Source organism: Myotis nattereri (genome assembly GCF_964212035.1).
Source record: "Myotis nattereri genome assembly, chromosome: 5".
Lineage (NCBI taxonomy): Eukaryota > Metazoa > Chordata > Mammalia > Chiroptera > Vespertilionidae > Myotis > Myotis nattereri.
In genome coordinates this window covers 79,605,989-79,622,989 of record NC_138080.1, presented here as the reverse complement: position 1 = coordinate 79,622,989, position 17,001 = coordinate 79,605,989, and the positions used below count along the sequence as shown (strand labels likewise).

The following is a 17,001-nucleotide window of genomic DNA, read 5'->3' as shown; positions in this document are numbered from 1 at the left end:
TGTACATACATACTGCTCCTTCTGTTCCATTCTCTTCCCTGTCCATTCTGATTCCTTCATCAGTTCAAGTAATTATGACTTAAGTAATTATGTGGGAAATATCAACATATCAGTACACACAAAAAATACAGTTAGGTTAAGAAAAACTAGAGTTCCCTCCTGCTCCCCCCCACCAACCCAGGGAAATAATAGTTTTCATTTCAACTTCATGTCACATTGTAAATTTTGTTGCAGTATTTTTCCCTTTCCCTTAGGATTTCTTTTCTTCTTCCATCCACTTAAAAAAAAGCATTTAAAATCTCTTGTAAAGTTTGAAAGACTGAACATTCATATGCTCGTTACCTGGATTCACCAGTTGTTAACAATGTTTCATTTGCTTTCTTTTTCTCTCTCTACATATTTAATTTTTTATTTTGCTGAACCAGTTGACAATAAATTGCAGACATCATGACACTTCACCCCTAAATATTTTAGCATGCACCTCCTAGAATATGCTAAATAGCTTTCTTTTCTAGCCATAAAACCATTATCATACTAAAGAAACTTCACACTGAGACAATAATAATATCTAATATGTAGTAAGTATTCGAATTTCCTAATAGTCTCAAAAAGAGTCCTTTATGACTGTTTCTTTTAAATCCATTCAAGGATCATGCACTGCATTTAGTTCTCCTGTCTCTAAACCCCTTAGCCTAGAACTCTTTTTCTCCCCCCTTTCATAATATTAACAGTTTTGAAGAATCCAGGCCAGCTGTCTTGTAGAATGTTCCAAATACAGAGTTGTCCAATTGTTTCATTGTTATAAGATTCAGGTTAAACATTTTAGGGAGAATACAACTTAGGGGATACTGTGTCCTTCCCATTAAATCACAATCAGGAATAGAATTTGTTTGTCCTACTATTGGTATGGTAACTTTGATCTCTTGTTAAAAGTGGTATTGGTCAGATCTTCTCATCTGAGGCTCTCCTCCTCCACCCCATATAATTGATAAATAATCTTCAAGGTGCTACTTTGAGAACTGTGAATATATCTTGTTCCCCAACAACTCCTCACCCAATGATTTCAGCATCCATGGATGATCTTTGCTGAATCAAATATCACATTGGTGGTTGCAAGATGATGTTTTTCTAATTCTGTCATTCCATCTACTTTTATTAGCTGGCATTTTTCTGTGAAGAAGAGCCCTTCCCACATTTTTTTTGTTTTAGCATTCTTATGGACTCATGAATTCTTTCTTTATTCATTATCATCCATTACTATTGTTTGAACTAAGAATATTTTAAATTGAGGCATGATTTACACATAGTGAAATGTGTAGCTATTAAGTGTATAATTAATTAGTTTTCACAAATGCACATGCTCATGTAACTGCCACCCTGTCAAGTTTAAAACGTATCTATCACTACAGAAAGTTTCCTTTGGCCTCTTCCCAGTCATCACCTTCACCCCCTTCTTGCCCAAGTAGCACTGATCGGACTTCTTCATTATTCTCTTTTATGTTTAAATTGCCCCAAATGTTGGCAATGAAAACCCCATCTAGTAGGTGTTGTCTGTGTCCATCTATCATGTCCCCCTTAACCTTCAGGCACTTTCAACAAGGTGTTTTGTTTTATTCTTTCTAACAGCTGAAAATACCCCATGGCATGGTTACCAGTTTAATCATTTCTCCACTAGTAAACTTTGGGATATTCCCTTCTTTATCCTCTTAAGAAAATGTGCAGCAAACATCTTGGAACACATTCTTCCACCACTTTTGTGTTTTTGTAGGCTAGAGCTTTCTTTTTTTGGGTCAAAGAGTATGGACATTTAAATTTTTTGTTGATATTGCCAAATTCTTCCCTTCCCTTAAAAAGCCATGTTAATTAAGTTTCCACAAACAGTTCTGGTTTTCCCCGCAGCCTTACCAACATTGATTTTTATCTGTCTGTGTGTTTATGGCGGTGCAGAGTTTGGATTTGGACTTCTCCTTGAGAAAGGCAAACACCCAAACCATAGAGTCTCCTTTTTTGGTTCCAAGTCCAGTTTGATTTGTGTAGAAATGAAATCTCTCTTCAAAGGAGAGATTAAACCAAAGGAGAAATGTTTGCTATTCAGTGTCAGAAATTCGCTGTCATTCAATGTCACATTCACCATTACCACCAACTTTTGGCAGAGGGTCTTCTTATTGTTTTTATTCTGTTTTGACCAACAGGAGAGATTAATGAGGGGAGGGTGTATGTGAATGGGATGATGGATGACATTGCCTCCAGGGCTTCCAGTCCGCTTGAGCAGTCTTTATAAAACTTGGTTCAGAGTGACTGCTCTGTGTGTCTACTCTTAAATAACGATTGGAACTGATTTTTATTTTGCAGTGAACTTGATGATTCTACATTTGGGATAACAGGCTTATCATAACTTATGTGTGTGTGTGTGAGATGACTCCCTTACATCAGCTAGTAAACAAAGACTTTCTTTTTTTATGTTAAATATTGAACTTTAAGTTAAACACATTTGTGGATGACTTTTAACTATTTTTTCTTTTTTCAGGTTGAGGAAGTTGTTTGAAAGCTATTGTCTCTTTGGTAAAGTTATCTATGTTGACTTTCTTTATAGGTATTTGAAGCTGTGATTTCGTGGATCAATTATGAGAAAGAAACTCGTTTAGAGCACATGGCAAAGCTGATGGAACATGTCCGTCTCCCTCTTCTACCTAGGGATTACCTAGTCCAGGTGAGTCCTGTGTGAAGAACAAGCCTCTAGGGTTGGTATGGGTTACCCTGGTTGTCTGGAGTGGTTGAGGAGTTTTCTGGGTCTTCTGTACAGGTTGAGGGCATCAACCCATTGAGTTAAGTGTGAGGTGTGGTAGCATAAGAGCATTGGCTTGAAAATAAGACATTTAGGTTTCAGTCCCTGCTCTCCTATTTGTTAGCTAGGAGTTTTTATTTAACCTCTTAAAGTTTTGATTTCTTCTTCCATAGAAGGGAAATTATAACAGAGCCCAAGAGGGTTGTTGTGGGACCAAAAGAGTTGTAAATATGTAAGTTAGGTGTTTAGCATGGAGCAGGGTCAAACAAATGTTCAGTAAGTTAGTTCAGTATTGTAGAGGGCCAATCAGAAGGGTCATTTCCATAATGTTGCTTTGTTCCCTTTTGCCTTAGCTTTAGGCCACTTGGGGCCCAATTTGGGATTGATAAACCAACTCTCACAGGTGTCTGGAATGCATATTGCATCTACCTCCTCTGAAAACAGGGTGCCATATGTTTTCTCATTTAATCCTTATAATAACCCCTGAGCAGAGATTATAACCCCCTTTGTTACAATGTTGGCCTTGAGGCTTAAGAGGTTGGTTTTATCTGGAGTCACCAGCTGATGGGAGACAGGGTAGGATTCAAATCCAAGCCTGTCTGGCTCCACCTCACACACCCTGCACTAAGCAGGCCGCCACCTTTAATGCTCTCTATTCTGTTTATCCATTACATGACTTACTTTGTACAGCAAATGACATTACATACTCTTACAAGTAGGAGAGTTTAGAACTTAAATATATGAATGAAATGAAACTCCACGGCAGTAAGCCAGCCCTCAGCTATCCCTGACAAGTCTCTGGAAGGAATGGAAAGAGTGAAGGAAAGATAAGAGGATGCTCAGCAGCCCAGGAACCTAGCTCTGTCACTTCTCAGCAGTTTCACACCAGAGAAATACTCAACCTTTCTCAACCTCAGTGTTCTCCTCTGGTAAAAATGGCACCTGCCTGTGCAGGATTATTTGGGGATAGAATGAAACCATCCATGTGAAGCCTGCGGCCGTGCTCAGTGAATCCAGCTGAAATATGTCCTCACAAACACTTGTAAAGTCCTCAGCTCATGACACTGTAGTCCATAGGCCTCATGTCGGGGAAATGCCATCTGAACTCTTAACCTCAGCCCTCTTCTCAGGTGCTGAGCCCTGCATTTTGCACTTTGAATGGTACTACTGCCACCTGGTGGCAGCATATCCTTCCTGAGGAAAGGTCCCCTAAGCAGAGGGACTGAACCTGCCAGAGCTCCCAGTGTCAATCAAACCTCCCACTGTCCTGTGGGAAGCTTACCAAAGGTAGAAGTGGACGTTTGGCCTCCAGCACAGTCTTGTTTCCACAGGGAGGAAGGACAGCCTGTGGCCCTGGGTTCCAGAGGAAGCTCAAGGGGCCTTAGAGACCCCTAGTCACATCCTCCAGCAGGTGTCCACAACCAAAACTTAACAAAGACATTAGGACATAGTTCCCGGGTTAGTATGGCAGAGTAGGGTTCAGATCTGGAGAAGAAGGGATCAGAGGCAACGGGCATGAGAACTGTTGTGTAAGACCTCCTTTTAAAAGGGCTCTTTTCAGAACACCTCTGGAGTGAGAGGATATTTCAGGAACACTCATTTGACCTTGAAACTTCAAACTGGTGTTTCCCACTGGGGATGGCTGTTGGTTGAGGAGGAGGAGGAGAAAGGGAAAGCCCTGGGAAGACCTGCACCCACACAGCCTGACTTCTCGGGGAGGCGTTTCCTTGTTTGTTTGTTTTTAATAGGTAACATTTGTTAGGCTTTCATTAAACCGTTAAAAATATTGTCCTAAGTATGTAACATGCTATATCTCTAAAATAAGCTTTTATTGTGATAAAATATATAACATAAAATTCATTTTAACCATTTTAAGTAGATAAATTTTAGTGGTATAAATTTCATTCACCATGCCGTACAACCATCACCATATCCATTTCTACAACTTTTTCATCATCCACAATTGAAAGTCTGTACCCATGAAGCACGAATTCTCTAGGGGAGCTGTTCATGCAAGCTGAATGAGTTCTTTGGGAGAAATGCTATTTATGCATTTCTCTTTCCTCCCAAGGTTTTTTAGAGCTCCTCTCGCAACCTTTTACTTTTTTTAACTGGCCCTAAATTTTTTTTTTTGTTTTTTTTTTTGTTGTTGTTGCTGGCCCTAAAAATTTATGATCTGTCTCAACCTGGTTCAGTCCCTCAGTGGGATGGTGAAAAAACCTTCCCAGAAGACAGAGTGTTTTTGAAAGTATTCTTGGGATTCATCTGTGGGGAAGGAAGTTCCCAGAGGTGACAGAGGCCCTGTCTTACCAACGCTTCTTTCCCTGCCAGATCCAATGCTGCCCAGCAGGTGATGGCGCTGGCCACATTTCCACTCCTCGTTCAGGTGGGGACCTAGGAGAGGCTCAGTCAGGCCTTTTGCATGATCAGCTTGAGGTGGAGATAATTGAAGTGGGGAGGCCCTTCTCGTTCTCCAACTGGACTTGAGCACCTCAGGGTCAGAACCCTTATGTTGTTCATCCTGGGGTCTGGTGCTAGGCTGCCCAACTAGAATCATTCTCAGTCAGTTAGCTGTTGAATGGAATTGACCTTTCCCAACAGATTCCAAGCACTTCAGCAAAGGAAACATGAAGTGGCCTCTGGAGACCACACTGCCCCTTTTAGATATGCCACATAGCAGTCTGATCTGGACCAAACGGTAGAGGTTTGAGAGAGCACCAGACTGATTTCATCCTTGGCCTTGCTCAGGAAACATTTAGGCTAATTTTTGCTGAGCACCTGCTTAGGTCCGTAACTCTGGAATAAGAGGCGAGGAAGCTATTGGGGTCCAAGGTGAGATCAGTAGGTGGGACTTCTGTGCAGGACATTTTTTCTACTCTTATATCTCTGCTCCATTAGAGCGTGCCTCACTGGCCAGTTTTATCCTGAGGATTTCACTTAAGAATATGGATATGAATTCTTCTTCTTGATAGTCATGTTGTTTTATTTCATGCTTCCAAAGATTGGCTGGTGGATCCCACCCTCTTTCTCTCCCTCACTTTCCTCCTCTCAAATGTTTGACCATTTGCCATAAACATTGTGATACATTCAAATCAGGTGGAATGTGGAAAAAGGCTTTCAGGACAACTAATTGTCTTTGTTTTACATAATCTCATTTTAAGCTTCAAAACAAATCTCATTTAAGCTTCAAATGAAGACACAGTTAGGTTGTGCGTCATTTTAATATGCCAGTTTTACAGATGAGAAAACTGAGGATAAGAAGAATTAAGTGGTAGAGCTGGAATTTTTATCCTTGTTGGTTTGATGCCTGAGTTTAATCACTTATTCCATAGTACTCTTGAAATGCAGGAGGTGACCACCAAGTTGTAACTCTGTAGACCTGTCTCTTGAGGTCTGAGATGAGGTGCTGTGAGAATGAATAAGCGTGGGAGTACGGAATGACTCAGCCTGGGGTGACAGCATGGCAGATTTGGCCAGGCTCTGCTCCTGGATCACCTGTGGTTTATTACCTCCAGACAGTTGAAGAGGAAGCTTTGATTAAGAATAATAATACCTGTAAGGACTTCCTCATCGAAGCCATGAAATATCATCTACTCCCTCTGGATCAGAGACTCTTGATTAAGAACCCCAGGACCAAGCCCAGGACTCCAGTGAGTTTACCCAAGGTAAGTCCCAGCCCAGTCACTGCCAAGAGTTGGGACTGCGTCCAGGGAAAGTGGCCTTCTGTTCCTGCCTCCAAGTCTTTCCTCATCCATGGCTGCCCTGCACCTTGGTTGCATTAGGATCAAAGAGATGGAGTCTGCTGGTTCCTCTTGAATCTGTTGGTACCTCTCTCTTCTGGGCTCTTCCTTTCTTAAGAGTTTCAAGGTAATCTCCGATGTCACCAGGGCAGATTGAGAATACCTCAAAGCCCTTCCCTCTACCCTTCTCTTGTTTCACACCATGGTTTGGGCTACATTGCTTTTGAAAGCAGAAGAATGGCTGTATGGGTTTTGACTTAGTGATGGCCACAACAATCCTCTTTCAGAACAGTTCTAGTCTGGTTCCTTCCATTACCACAGGGTCATAAAGGACAGTTAGGGCTGCCAGAGAGGAGAAGGGGCTCAAGAAGTCTGATAAGTAATGAAGCAGGGAATAGAAATGAAAATGAGACCTTGTGTGGGGCAGGAGGGGTCAGCCAGGGAAAGGAAAGGGTGAGCATAGGTGGGACCCCATGATCAAGAGTCTGTGCAGGGTACTGAATGCTTTGCCTCCCTGCAAGTCTCATCTTTTCTCTGGTCCTCAGGTTCCTCATTTGCCAAATGAAAGATGCTGCACTAGATGGTCTCTAACATCCCTTCAGGCTTGGCATCAAGTAGCCTTCCTAGGATCCTAACATACAGCTGAGTGTGGGAAGGTTCCAGCCAGCCCAGGAGGTCCCTTAGAGTTTAGGAGATGTGTGCTGTGGGGGAAGAAGAGGGGAAAGAGAATGGTGTGGGGTACTCCCCAGAGGGAGAGCAGGAGCTGGGTCCTTTGTCTTGAGGCTTTTATCTCTCTCCTGTAGGCAGGAATATTAGGGGAGGTTTCAGGGGAGGGCTTCAGCAGAATATTCACCAGTTTTTTAGGTGTGCTCCCTTAGGGCCATGGTCTCCACTGATGGGTCAGAGTCAAGGCAGGGGTCTTCAGTCATTGCAGCCGGTCCTGGTGTCGCCCACCAGGTTTTGCAGCTTTTCTGGGTCTGGAACTGAACTACAACTGAGGCCCAGATGTTCTCTCTAGGAGGTGGCCCGTGTCTGCGGTAAAGTGTCTGCCAGCTTGTTCAGCTCTGTCTCAGCTTCCCTGTTCCCTTGTCTGGCCCACTGGCCTGTCGCAAACCAGCTAATATGGTGGAACCAGTGTTTGACTTGAGTCTTTCTCACCCTCCAAACCTGTTCTCTGAACCCATGACAACCGGCACCTTGGTTCACCATTGTAAACCTGAGATTATGTGTGTACCTGTCTACCTCCCGCTGTCTACTGCTGGTTACAGGGGACAGCCACAGGGCAAGGGCCTTGGTCTGAGTGGCCACTTGCCTTACTGCATATTGACCATCTTTTGTTCTATTTTGTTGAAATATCTCACTCAGGCTTCTTCATATTTTTCAAAAGGAAAATAACTTAGTTTTCTTTAATGGTAGGAATATGTACTCATTTTAGATTATTAAAAGGCTACTGCAATTTTGAAATAAAATTTTAAAATCTCCTGACATCCCTCCACTCAGAGGCAATCACTGTGATCATTTTGGTGAATTTTCTTTCAGACATATCTCTGTGCACTTATTCACAAATAGATAAAAATGTACACTTTTAGATAAATGGAATCTTGCTACATAGATTAAAATCTTTTTTTCTCCTACTCAGCCATATTCTACAGACTGCCTTAACTGTGTCATCAGTAGAGGTAAAATCAGCATATAAATTGTGATAGGTACATGGTATTTAATTATATTTATGTACCATTATTTGTTTAACTGTCCTTTATTGATAGATTTGCAGATATTTCTGTTATTAAATATTATAAACATTTCTGTATCAAACATCTTTTAAAAGCTGGCATCTTGTTTTGGTTTGCATTTCTTTAATTGTAAGATTAATCTTGGCTTCATATGATTATTAGCATTTGTATTTCTTTTCTTTTTTTAAGTTCTTTATTCATGTCGTTTGCCCATATTTCTATTAGACTGTATGTTTTTTTATCAAGGGATTTAAGGGCTCTTTTTTTGTTAAAGAGGTTAGGCCTTTGTATATATTTAAAACATTTTTCTTAGTATAGAGTTTGCCTCTAAACTTATTTATAATGTTTTTGAATCCTCCAAAAGAGTTTTTAAAAAATAAGTATATTTTCCTTGATTTCAGAGGGGAAGGGAGAGGAAGAGAGAGAGAGAATCATTGATTGGCTGCCTCCTGCATGTTGGACCAAGCCCGCAACCCAGGCATGTGCCCTTGACCAGAATCGAACCTGGCCCTTCAGTCCACAGGCTGATGCTCTATCCATTGAGCCAAACCAGCTAGGGCCAAAACAGTTTTAAAGTAGTCAAATTGATCTGATTTTTACTTTATAGCTTAGGTTTTGTATCATGCTTACGAATGTTTTCCCTACTCTGAGATTAACATGAATAGTCCCATGTTTTCTTTTAAGTACTTTTATGATTTTTGTTTTATATTTGAATCTTTAATGCACTTATAGTTTATTTGTGTTAAGGAGTGAGGGTAGGAATACAGCTTTCTTTATATTGCAAATAATGAGCCAGATGCTCCAAGTTATTTTAATTAACCAATCTCCCTCCCTCCCATTAATTTGAATACCACCTTCATTTTGATCTAAATTTCCACAAGCTTTGTGTTTTGAGATTATTGATTCAAAGGTGCACTGTTGTTTTACATGGAGGAGGGTTTTTCCATCCTGAGTTTTCAGCAGGTCTTGTGATATATCTTGTTTGTGATGTTTCTCTTTGAAAACTGAGATTCTCATACTATGTTATCAGGGTAATGTCATCTTTTCCTGGGTAGTGTATTCTGGAGCTAAGGAAATGCTGCAGAGCTGGCCCAGTTTCTATTTGTGGAGGCCATACCCAGTGACCTCTCTTTTCCTAGACCCCACTTCTAACTTTTGCCACAATACCCATAAGAAGATGGATTTAAAAAAAATCAAAGCCAGTTTTATGTCTGAACCTGGACTAAGTGAGTTGAGCCCCCACCTCCCCAACTCCCCACCTTCCCAGACAGACATTGAGTCTGTAGTTGAGAAGAGTCTGCCCTTGTTTCATGAGGCCATCGTTCCCCCCTGTGGCCTGTGCTCCTTAGGAACCATTTGTTTTCAGAAAGAAAATGTTTAGATTCCTGGGCACACAGCCTTCTGCAAGCAACTTGCTTTGAATCTGTTGAAGGAATTAAAAAAAAAGCATTGCTGCTCTTTGCCCCATTGTTCCCTGACTTTAATCCGTGAATGATTTAGGATTAGACTGTTCAACCTGCTTCTCAAACTCTATTCTTGTCACCATTGTTTGAGCTCTTAAATTAATGAGGGGGATCCCCACTGTGCGTTTGAGGAATGGAGTATGCGAGGGAAACTCTCGGATTGTCATTAAATCATCACAATAATAGGTCAGTACTGTGCATATCCAGATTAAGTTATTTGCCCAGTTACGTACTAGTAATCGCAGTGCTGGGGGTTGAACCAATGTCTGTTCCACTCCAAAGTCTGTGTGCTTTTCCTTGTACCAAACTGCCTAACAGGGACAAGTTTTCAGGTTTTGGTGGCAGATGAAAAGGATTCTTTCTATTCTTTCTCTTTAGTTATAAAAATCTCCTTTAATTAAAACATTTCATTAATCTAATTAATAGATGCATTGCCAATACATTTGCTTCTTTTTAAAAATTAAGACTACTTTTTGAGCAGTTTTAGGTTCACAGCAAGGTTAAGGGGAAGGTACAGAGATTTCCCATGTACCTCTGCCCTGATACATGCATATCTTACCCTTATTCTCAACATCCCAGATTATTCTCTTAAATTCAGACTTATGAGGAATAATAATTTTATGCATATTTAAAGTCACTATTTTTAAGGGTGCAATTTGATGAATTTTGACAAATGCATAGTGTCATGTAATCACCATTCTAAAATATAGAGTATTTTAGGGAGAGAACCAAGATGGCGGCATAGGTTAACGCCGGAGTTTGCTGCCTCGAACAACCACTTCAAAAGTGAAACTAAAAGACTGAACGGACATCACCCAGAACCACAGGAACGCTGGCGGCGGAGGGCGCGGTTGGTGTTTTCAATCAGGAGGGAGTCGCAGACTCTGAGCTCCAGATCCGGGCGAGTCTTTAGGGACCCTGACTCAAACGGGAGAAGCGGGACTGTCTGGCTTCGGTCGGAGCGAGTGCAGCTTTCTCTCCGAGGTTTGCAGCGGTTGCTGGGACTCAGAGAGGCAGAGCCCCTGGGGACAGGACTGAGAGCAGCCATAACTGCTCTCTCCGGCCCACCCTGTTTGATCCCATGTGACCCGCCCCGCCCAAGCCCTGCACAGAGGCATTTGCCGGATAGCCTCAGGCAAACGCCAGATTAGCACCTCCCTAGAGGACAGAAGTTCTCTCACTGCAGACACAGCTGACTCTCACAGCCACTTGCCCTGGTGGTCAAATCCCCCCTAGTATTAGCTACAACAATCAAGGCTTAACTACAAGACTGACCACAAAGACCACTAGGGGGTGTACCAAGAAAGCATAACAAAATGCAGAGACAAAGAAACAGGACTAAATTGTCAATGGAAGATATAGAATTCAGAACCACACTTTTAAGGTCTCTCAAGAACTGTCTAGAAGCTGCTGATAAACTTAATGAGATCCTCAACAAATCTAATGAGACCCTCGATGTTATGATAAAGAACCAACTAGAAATTAAGCGTACACCGACTGAAATAAAGAATACTATACAGACTCCCAAAACCAGACCAGAGGAGCGCAAGAATCAAGTCAAAGATTTGAAATGCGAAGAAGCAAAAAACACCCAACCGGAAAAGCAAAATGAAAAAAGAATCCGAAAATACGAAGATAGTGTAAGGAGCCTCTGGGACAGCTTCAAGCGTACCAACATCAGAATTATAGGGGTGCCAGAAGATGAGAGAGAGCAAGATATTGAAAACCTATTTGAAGAAATAATGACAGAAAACTTCCCCCACCTGGTGAAAGAAATAGACTTACAGGTCCAAGAAGCGCAGAGAACCCCAAACAAAAGGAATCCAAAGAGGACCACACCAAGACACATCATAATTAAAATGCCAAGAGCAAAAGACAAAGAGAGAATCTTAAAAGCAGCAAGAGAAAGAAAGTCAGTTACCTTCAAGGGAGTGCCCATACGACTGTCAGCTGATTTCTCAACAGAAACTTTGCAGGCCAGAAGGGAGTGGCAAGAAATATTCAAAGTGATGAATACCAAGAACCTACAACCAAGATTACTTTATCCAGCAAAGCTATCATTCAGAACTGAAGGTCAGATAAAGAGCTTCACAGATAAGGAAAAGCTAAAGGAGTTCATCACCACCAAACCAAGATTATATGAAATGCTGAAAGGTATCCTTTAAGAAGAGGAAGAGGAAGAAAAAGGTAAAGATACAAATTATGAACAACAAATATGCATCTATCAACAAGTGAATCTAAGAATCAAGTGAATAAATAATCTGATGAACAGAATGAACTGTTGATTATAATAGAATCAGGGATATAGAAAGGGAATGGACTGACTATTCTTGGGGGGAAAGGGGTGTGGGAGATGCGGGAAGAGACTGGACAAAAATCGTGCACCTATGGATGAGGACAGTGGGTGGGGAGTGAGGGCCGAGGGTGGGGCGGGAACTGGGAGGAGGGGAGTTATGGGGGGGAAAAAGAGGAACAAATGTAATAATCTGAACAATAAAGATTTAATTAAAAAAAATATAGAGAGTATTTTAATCACTCCAAAAAGTTCCCTTGTGCTATTTTGTAGTCAAGCCATTTCTTCCACTCCCAACCCCTGGCAACTATTTCTGATTTCTGTCCTTGTACTTTTGTCTTTTCTAGAATGTCATATAAATGGAATCATGCTGTAGGTAGCCTCTTGAGCTTGCCTTCTTTCTCTTAGCATAGTGCTTTGAGATGCATCCATGTTGTTGCATTTATCAGGAGTTCATTCCTTTTTATTGCAAGTAATATTCCATTATATGGATGTACTATAATTTATTTATCCATTCACCAGTTGATGGACATTTGGGTGTTCAGTTTTTGGCTATTACAAATAAAGCTGCTTTGAACTCATACTTCCAGATTCATTTATAGATCTTTGTATGGACAAATATTTTAATTTCTCTTGGGAAAATACCCAGGAGTAGGATTGCCCAGGTTGTATGGTAAGTATATGCCTAGCTTTATAAGAAATTGTTAAACATTTTTAAAAAGATGGCTGTACTATTATGTATTTCTATCAGCAATGGATGAGAGTTCCAGTTACTTTACAGTTTCCCCACTACTTGTATTATCTATTTTTAAACATTCTAGTAGATATGTAGTGATATCACACTGCGGTTTTAATTTGCATTTCTTTAATGACTAATGAGGTTGAGCATCTTTTCATGTGCTTATTTGCCATCTGTATATCTTCTTTGGTAAAGTCTCTGTTCAGATCTCTCCCCATTTAAAAAATTGGGTTATTATTGATTTGTAAGAATTCTTTATATATTATAGATACAAGTCTTTTATCATATATATGTGTGTATATATATATATACATATATATATATTGCAAATATATGTCTTGTCTTTTCATTTTCTTAGCATTATCTTTGGGAGAGCTGAAGTTTTTAATTTTATGAAGTTTTTTTATGTTACAATTTATGTATTTTGTGTTCTATCTAAAAAATCGTTGCATAATCTAAGATCACATGATTTTCTTCTATACTTTCTCCTAGAAATTTCAAAGTTTTAAGTTTTACATTTAGGTCTATGATCTATTTTGAGATAAAAAAAAATGGTATGTGAAGGGGGCAAGGTTCATTTATTTTACATTTGAATGTCCATTTTTTCCCCCACAGCATTTACTGGAAACATTCTTTTTTCTCCACTGAATTACATTGACACCTTTGTTCTAAACAATTGACAGTATATGTGTTGGTCTATTTATGTACTCTATTCTGTTCCTTGTATCTATTTGTCTATCTTTATAGTAATACCATGTTGCCTGAATTACTAACTTTACTGTAAGTCTTGAAATCAGGTAGTGTGAGTCCTCCAATTTTGTTCTTCAATGCTGTTTTGGCTGTTGTAAGTTATTTGCATGCCCATATAAGTTTTAGAATCAGTTTGCCTATTTCTACAGAAAAGCTTATGGGGACTGGTAGGGATTGTGTTGAATTTTTAGATCAATTAGGGGGAATTGATATATTAGCAATACTAAATCTTCTGATTCATGAACACACTATATAGCTCCATTTATTTAGGCCTTCTTTAATTTCTTAGCAATGTTTTATAGTTTTCAGTGTATAGGTCTTGCATGTCGTTTGCTAGGTTTAACCCTAGGTATTTCATAGTTTTTTGATGCTGTTGTAAATGTTTTCTTTTAAAATTCAAATTTCTGATCACTTATTGTTAATATGTAGAATATAATTGGTGAGAAACCTTATTTAATGGAGAAAGAGAGGTTAGGTTGATGATGGCTTCATTCTTTTCTGGAAAACATGTGCAGAAGATGACTCAGGGCCCCAGGCTAACACTTCAGGGAGGTATTTAGGGTTCCCTTCTAGGGTGTTATCTCCTCCACTAAACTGGCTCCATGATCTCAGGAATTATCCATCTGTGTCCTTGGCACAGAGCCTGTATGTGACGCAGAGTAGGTGAGAGTAAAAGTTTTCATGAATGAGAGATATTTTTAAAGAAGAAATAACCTTGTGGAGATTTAATACTGACCATTTCTATTATCCATAGTTGTTTTCCAGTGCTTTCAGCATTCATACATGTGGTTTTGCATGGTTGTTGTGAGGATGTCTTACATCATATCCTGTATTGATCACTAATGTACATCGACCCTAGAACATTTAGTTCAGCTCACAAGTCCAATATTGAATGAATCCAGTTGTCATTCTAGGGAGTTAGACGGGTTGTAAACCACTTAGATTAAAAACAAACAAACCTGGTATTAAACCATAAACTATCATGCATGCATTAACTCATTAATTTATTAATCCACTCATCCAACACACTTCCATTGAGTTACTAATTGCCAGCCATTAGGTTAGGTGTTAGAGCCACAAAGACTAATATGAGCCGGTCTCTTCCCCAAGGTGCTCCAGACTAGGCGGAGGGGAGTTAGATGTTACAGTGGACTCTGTAAGTACCACATGGAGGTATGGGCAAGACACTTTATGAACTCGGAAAGGGGCAAGGGGCTGCGGAAAGCTTTTTTGCAGGAGCTGAGGCCTGAGCTGTCTCCAAGGTCAAACGCAAGTTGTCCATGGGCGTGAACATCCAGAAACTGGTTTAGATGACTGCAGGAGAGAACTGGCTCACACCATCTGATGGCCCTTAGAGTAATTTGTACTGTGCTTCCCTGGGTCATCACCAAAGGCATTAATGATGATATAAGCAGGATTGTCTAAATCCAGCTTCCTTGTGTTTTAGATAAAGCACTTTATATAAATTATCTTGTCTTTTTAAATTGTTTAAAAATTTTAATATATTTTTATTGATTTCAGAGAGGAAGGGAGAGGGAGAGAGATAGAAACATCAAGGATGAGAAAGAATCATTGATCAGCTGCCTCCTACACATCTACTGGGGACAAGCCCACAACCTGAGCATGTGCCCTTGGCTGGAATTGAACTCGGGACCCTTCAGTCTGCAGGCCCGATGCTCTATCCACTGAGCCAAATCAGCTAGGGCTATATTATCTTATCTTGATAACAACTCTGGAAGTTCTAATATTGGAGAAAAGTGAGATTCAGTGAGATTGAATGGCTTACCCAGCTAAGTGCTAGCATGAGGGCTTGGATTGAGGTCTGGCGGACTCAAAGCTTATGCTTTTGAGCTCAGTGATGATAATAAATAGCAGATCCCAGTTGCTGAGCACTTAGCATGTGCCAAGCATTGGGCTAAGTGATTTACATTTATTATCTCATAGGATTTCAAAATTGTAATTATCCTCATTTACACATGAGGAAATTGGATCTTCGGTTATGTCACCTATTCATTATGTTTTAGTTACCAATTTCTGCATCACAAATTACCCTAACCTTGGTGGCTTAACACAGCAAATGTTTGTTATCTCACAGTGTCTGTGGGCAGGAATCCCAGAGTGGCTTAGCTGGGTTGTCCTGGACAAATGCCTCATAAAGGTGCAGTGAGCTGTTGGTTAGTGCTGCAGTTACCTCCAAGCTTGTTTGGGGAGGATCTGCCTCTAAGCTCACCCTTGTGGTTACTTGTAGGCCTTACTTCCTCACCCTGTGGCCTCTCAATAAGCTGCTTGCATGCCCTCCTGACATGGCAGCTGGCTTCCCGCATAGGAAGTGATTCTACTACAGAAAGAGGTTGAGAGAGCACGCCTGAGATGGCAGCTGTAGTATTTTTGTAACCTACTCTCAAAGGGATGTCCCATCGCTTCTGCTGTATTTTATTTGCTAGATACGAGTCACTAAGTCTAGCTCACACTCACAGGGAGGGGAATTAAGTTATATGACTTGAATGGAGGAATATCAAAGAGTTTGTGATGTATCTTTAAAGCACAGATAGTAAGTAGCTGAGCTGAGATTTAAGCCAAGGATGACAGACTACAGACCCTGTGCTTTTTAACTGTACTATTATATTATCTCAAAATTTCACAAAAGCATTTTAGCTGGATGCTGTGTGGAAAGAAACCCAATTCCTGCCTTCTGGGAACTTAATTTTAGGTCCCTCTGAGAGAATATGATAGAAATATATAAGTAGCCAAATAAGTGGAGAAAGAGGAGGAGTTAGGAGATAATTGGGCTAGTTGGCAGAGCAGCCACAGGAATTCCAGGGGCAGCCTAGGTTGGGCTTTCCTGAATTCAGTCCAGATAGGCTTGCTGACAGAGCTGACTGAGAAACAAGGTGGTGGAGAGAGATTGCATTGTTCTCAGCAATTCTCAGCAGTGAACCTGTTCGCCAGCCAAGCCCTCTCCCTTAAAGAAGTAGGATTCTGCCTTGAGATAGCTGCAGAGGCTAATAAGGAAGTTTTTTTCTGAGCCATAAATGCCCCATCATACTGACACATTCAAGCCAGAACAGCTAATGGCATCGTCTGGGCTCCCACACATTCACTGCCCAGCACTTTCCCTGAGGCCAGGTTGCTATGGGCAACCAGAGGCTGTCTCCCAGCTGCCGGAAACACTCCTACCTCTGTCTTGTTCAGATTGCAGTGGAGAAATGACGTTCCAGGAAGATGCAAATGTACCTTTTGGAGATGTACTGAGCCTGGCACTTTTCACTGTAATTTCAGTTCAGCTGACATCTCTGTTTAAAAATGACACCATGCCCTGGCCAGTGGCTCAGTTGGAGCATCGTCTGGTACACCAAAAGGCTGTGAGGTCACTTCCTGGTCAGGGCACATACTTAGGTTGTGGGTTTGGTCCCTGACTGGGGCATGTGTGAGAGACAACCAATTGATGTTTCTATCTCCCTCTCCCTGTCTCTCTCTTTTCTCTCCCTCCCTTCTACC

At 40.8% G+C, this 17,001-nt stretch overlaps 1 protein-coding gene across 1 annotated transcript in view; it reads left to right on the top strand.

Moving 5' to 3' along the window:
* Positions 1-17,001, top strand: part of KLHL3 (kelch like family member 3) — a 108,490-nt gene that overhangs the window by 69,598 nt on the left and 21,891 nt on the right. Inside the window, exons 7-8 of the mRNA XM_081090975.1 lie at positions 2,594-2,710; positions 6,301-6,450. Coding sequence (XP_080947101.1) covers positions 2,594-2,710; positions 6,301-6,450 — 267 coding nt within the window. The remainder of the gene's footprint in view (positions 1-2,593; positions 2,711-6,300; positions 6,451-17,001) is intronic.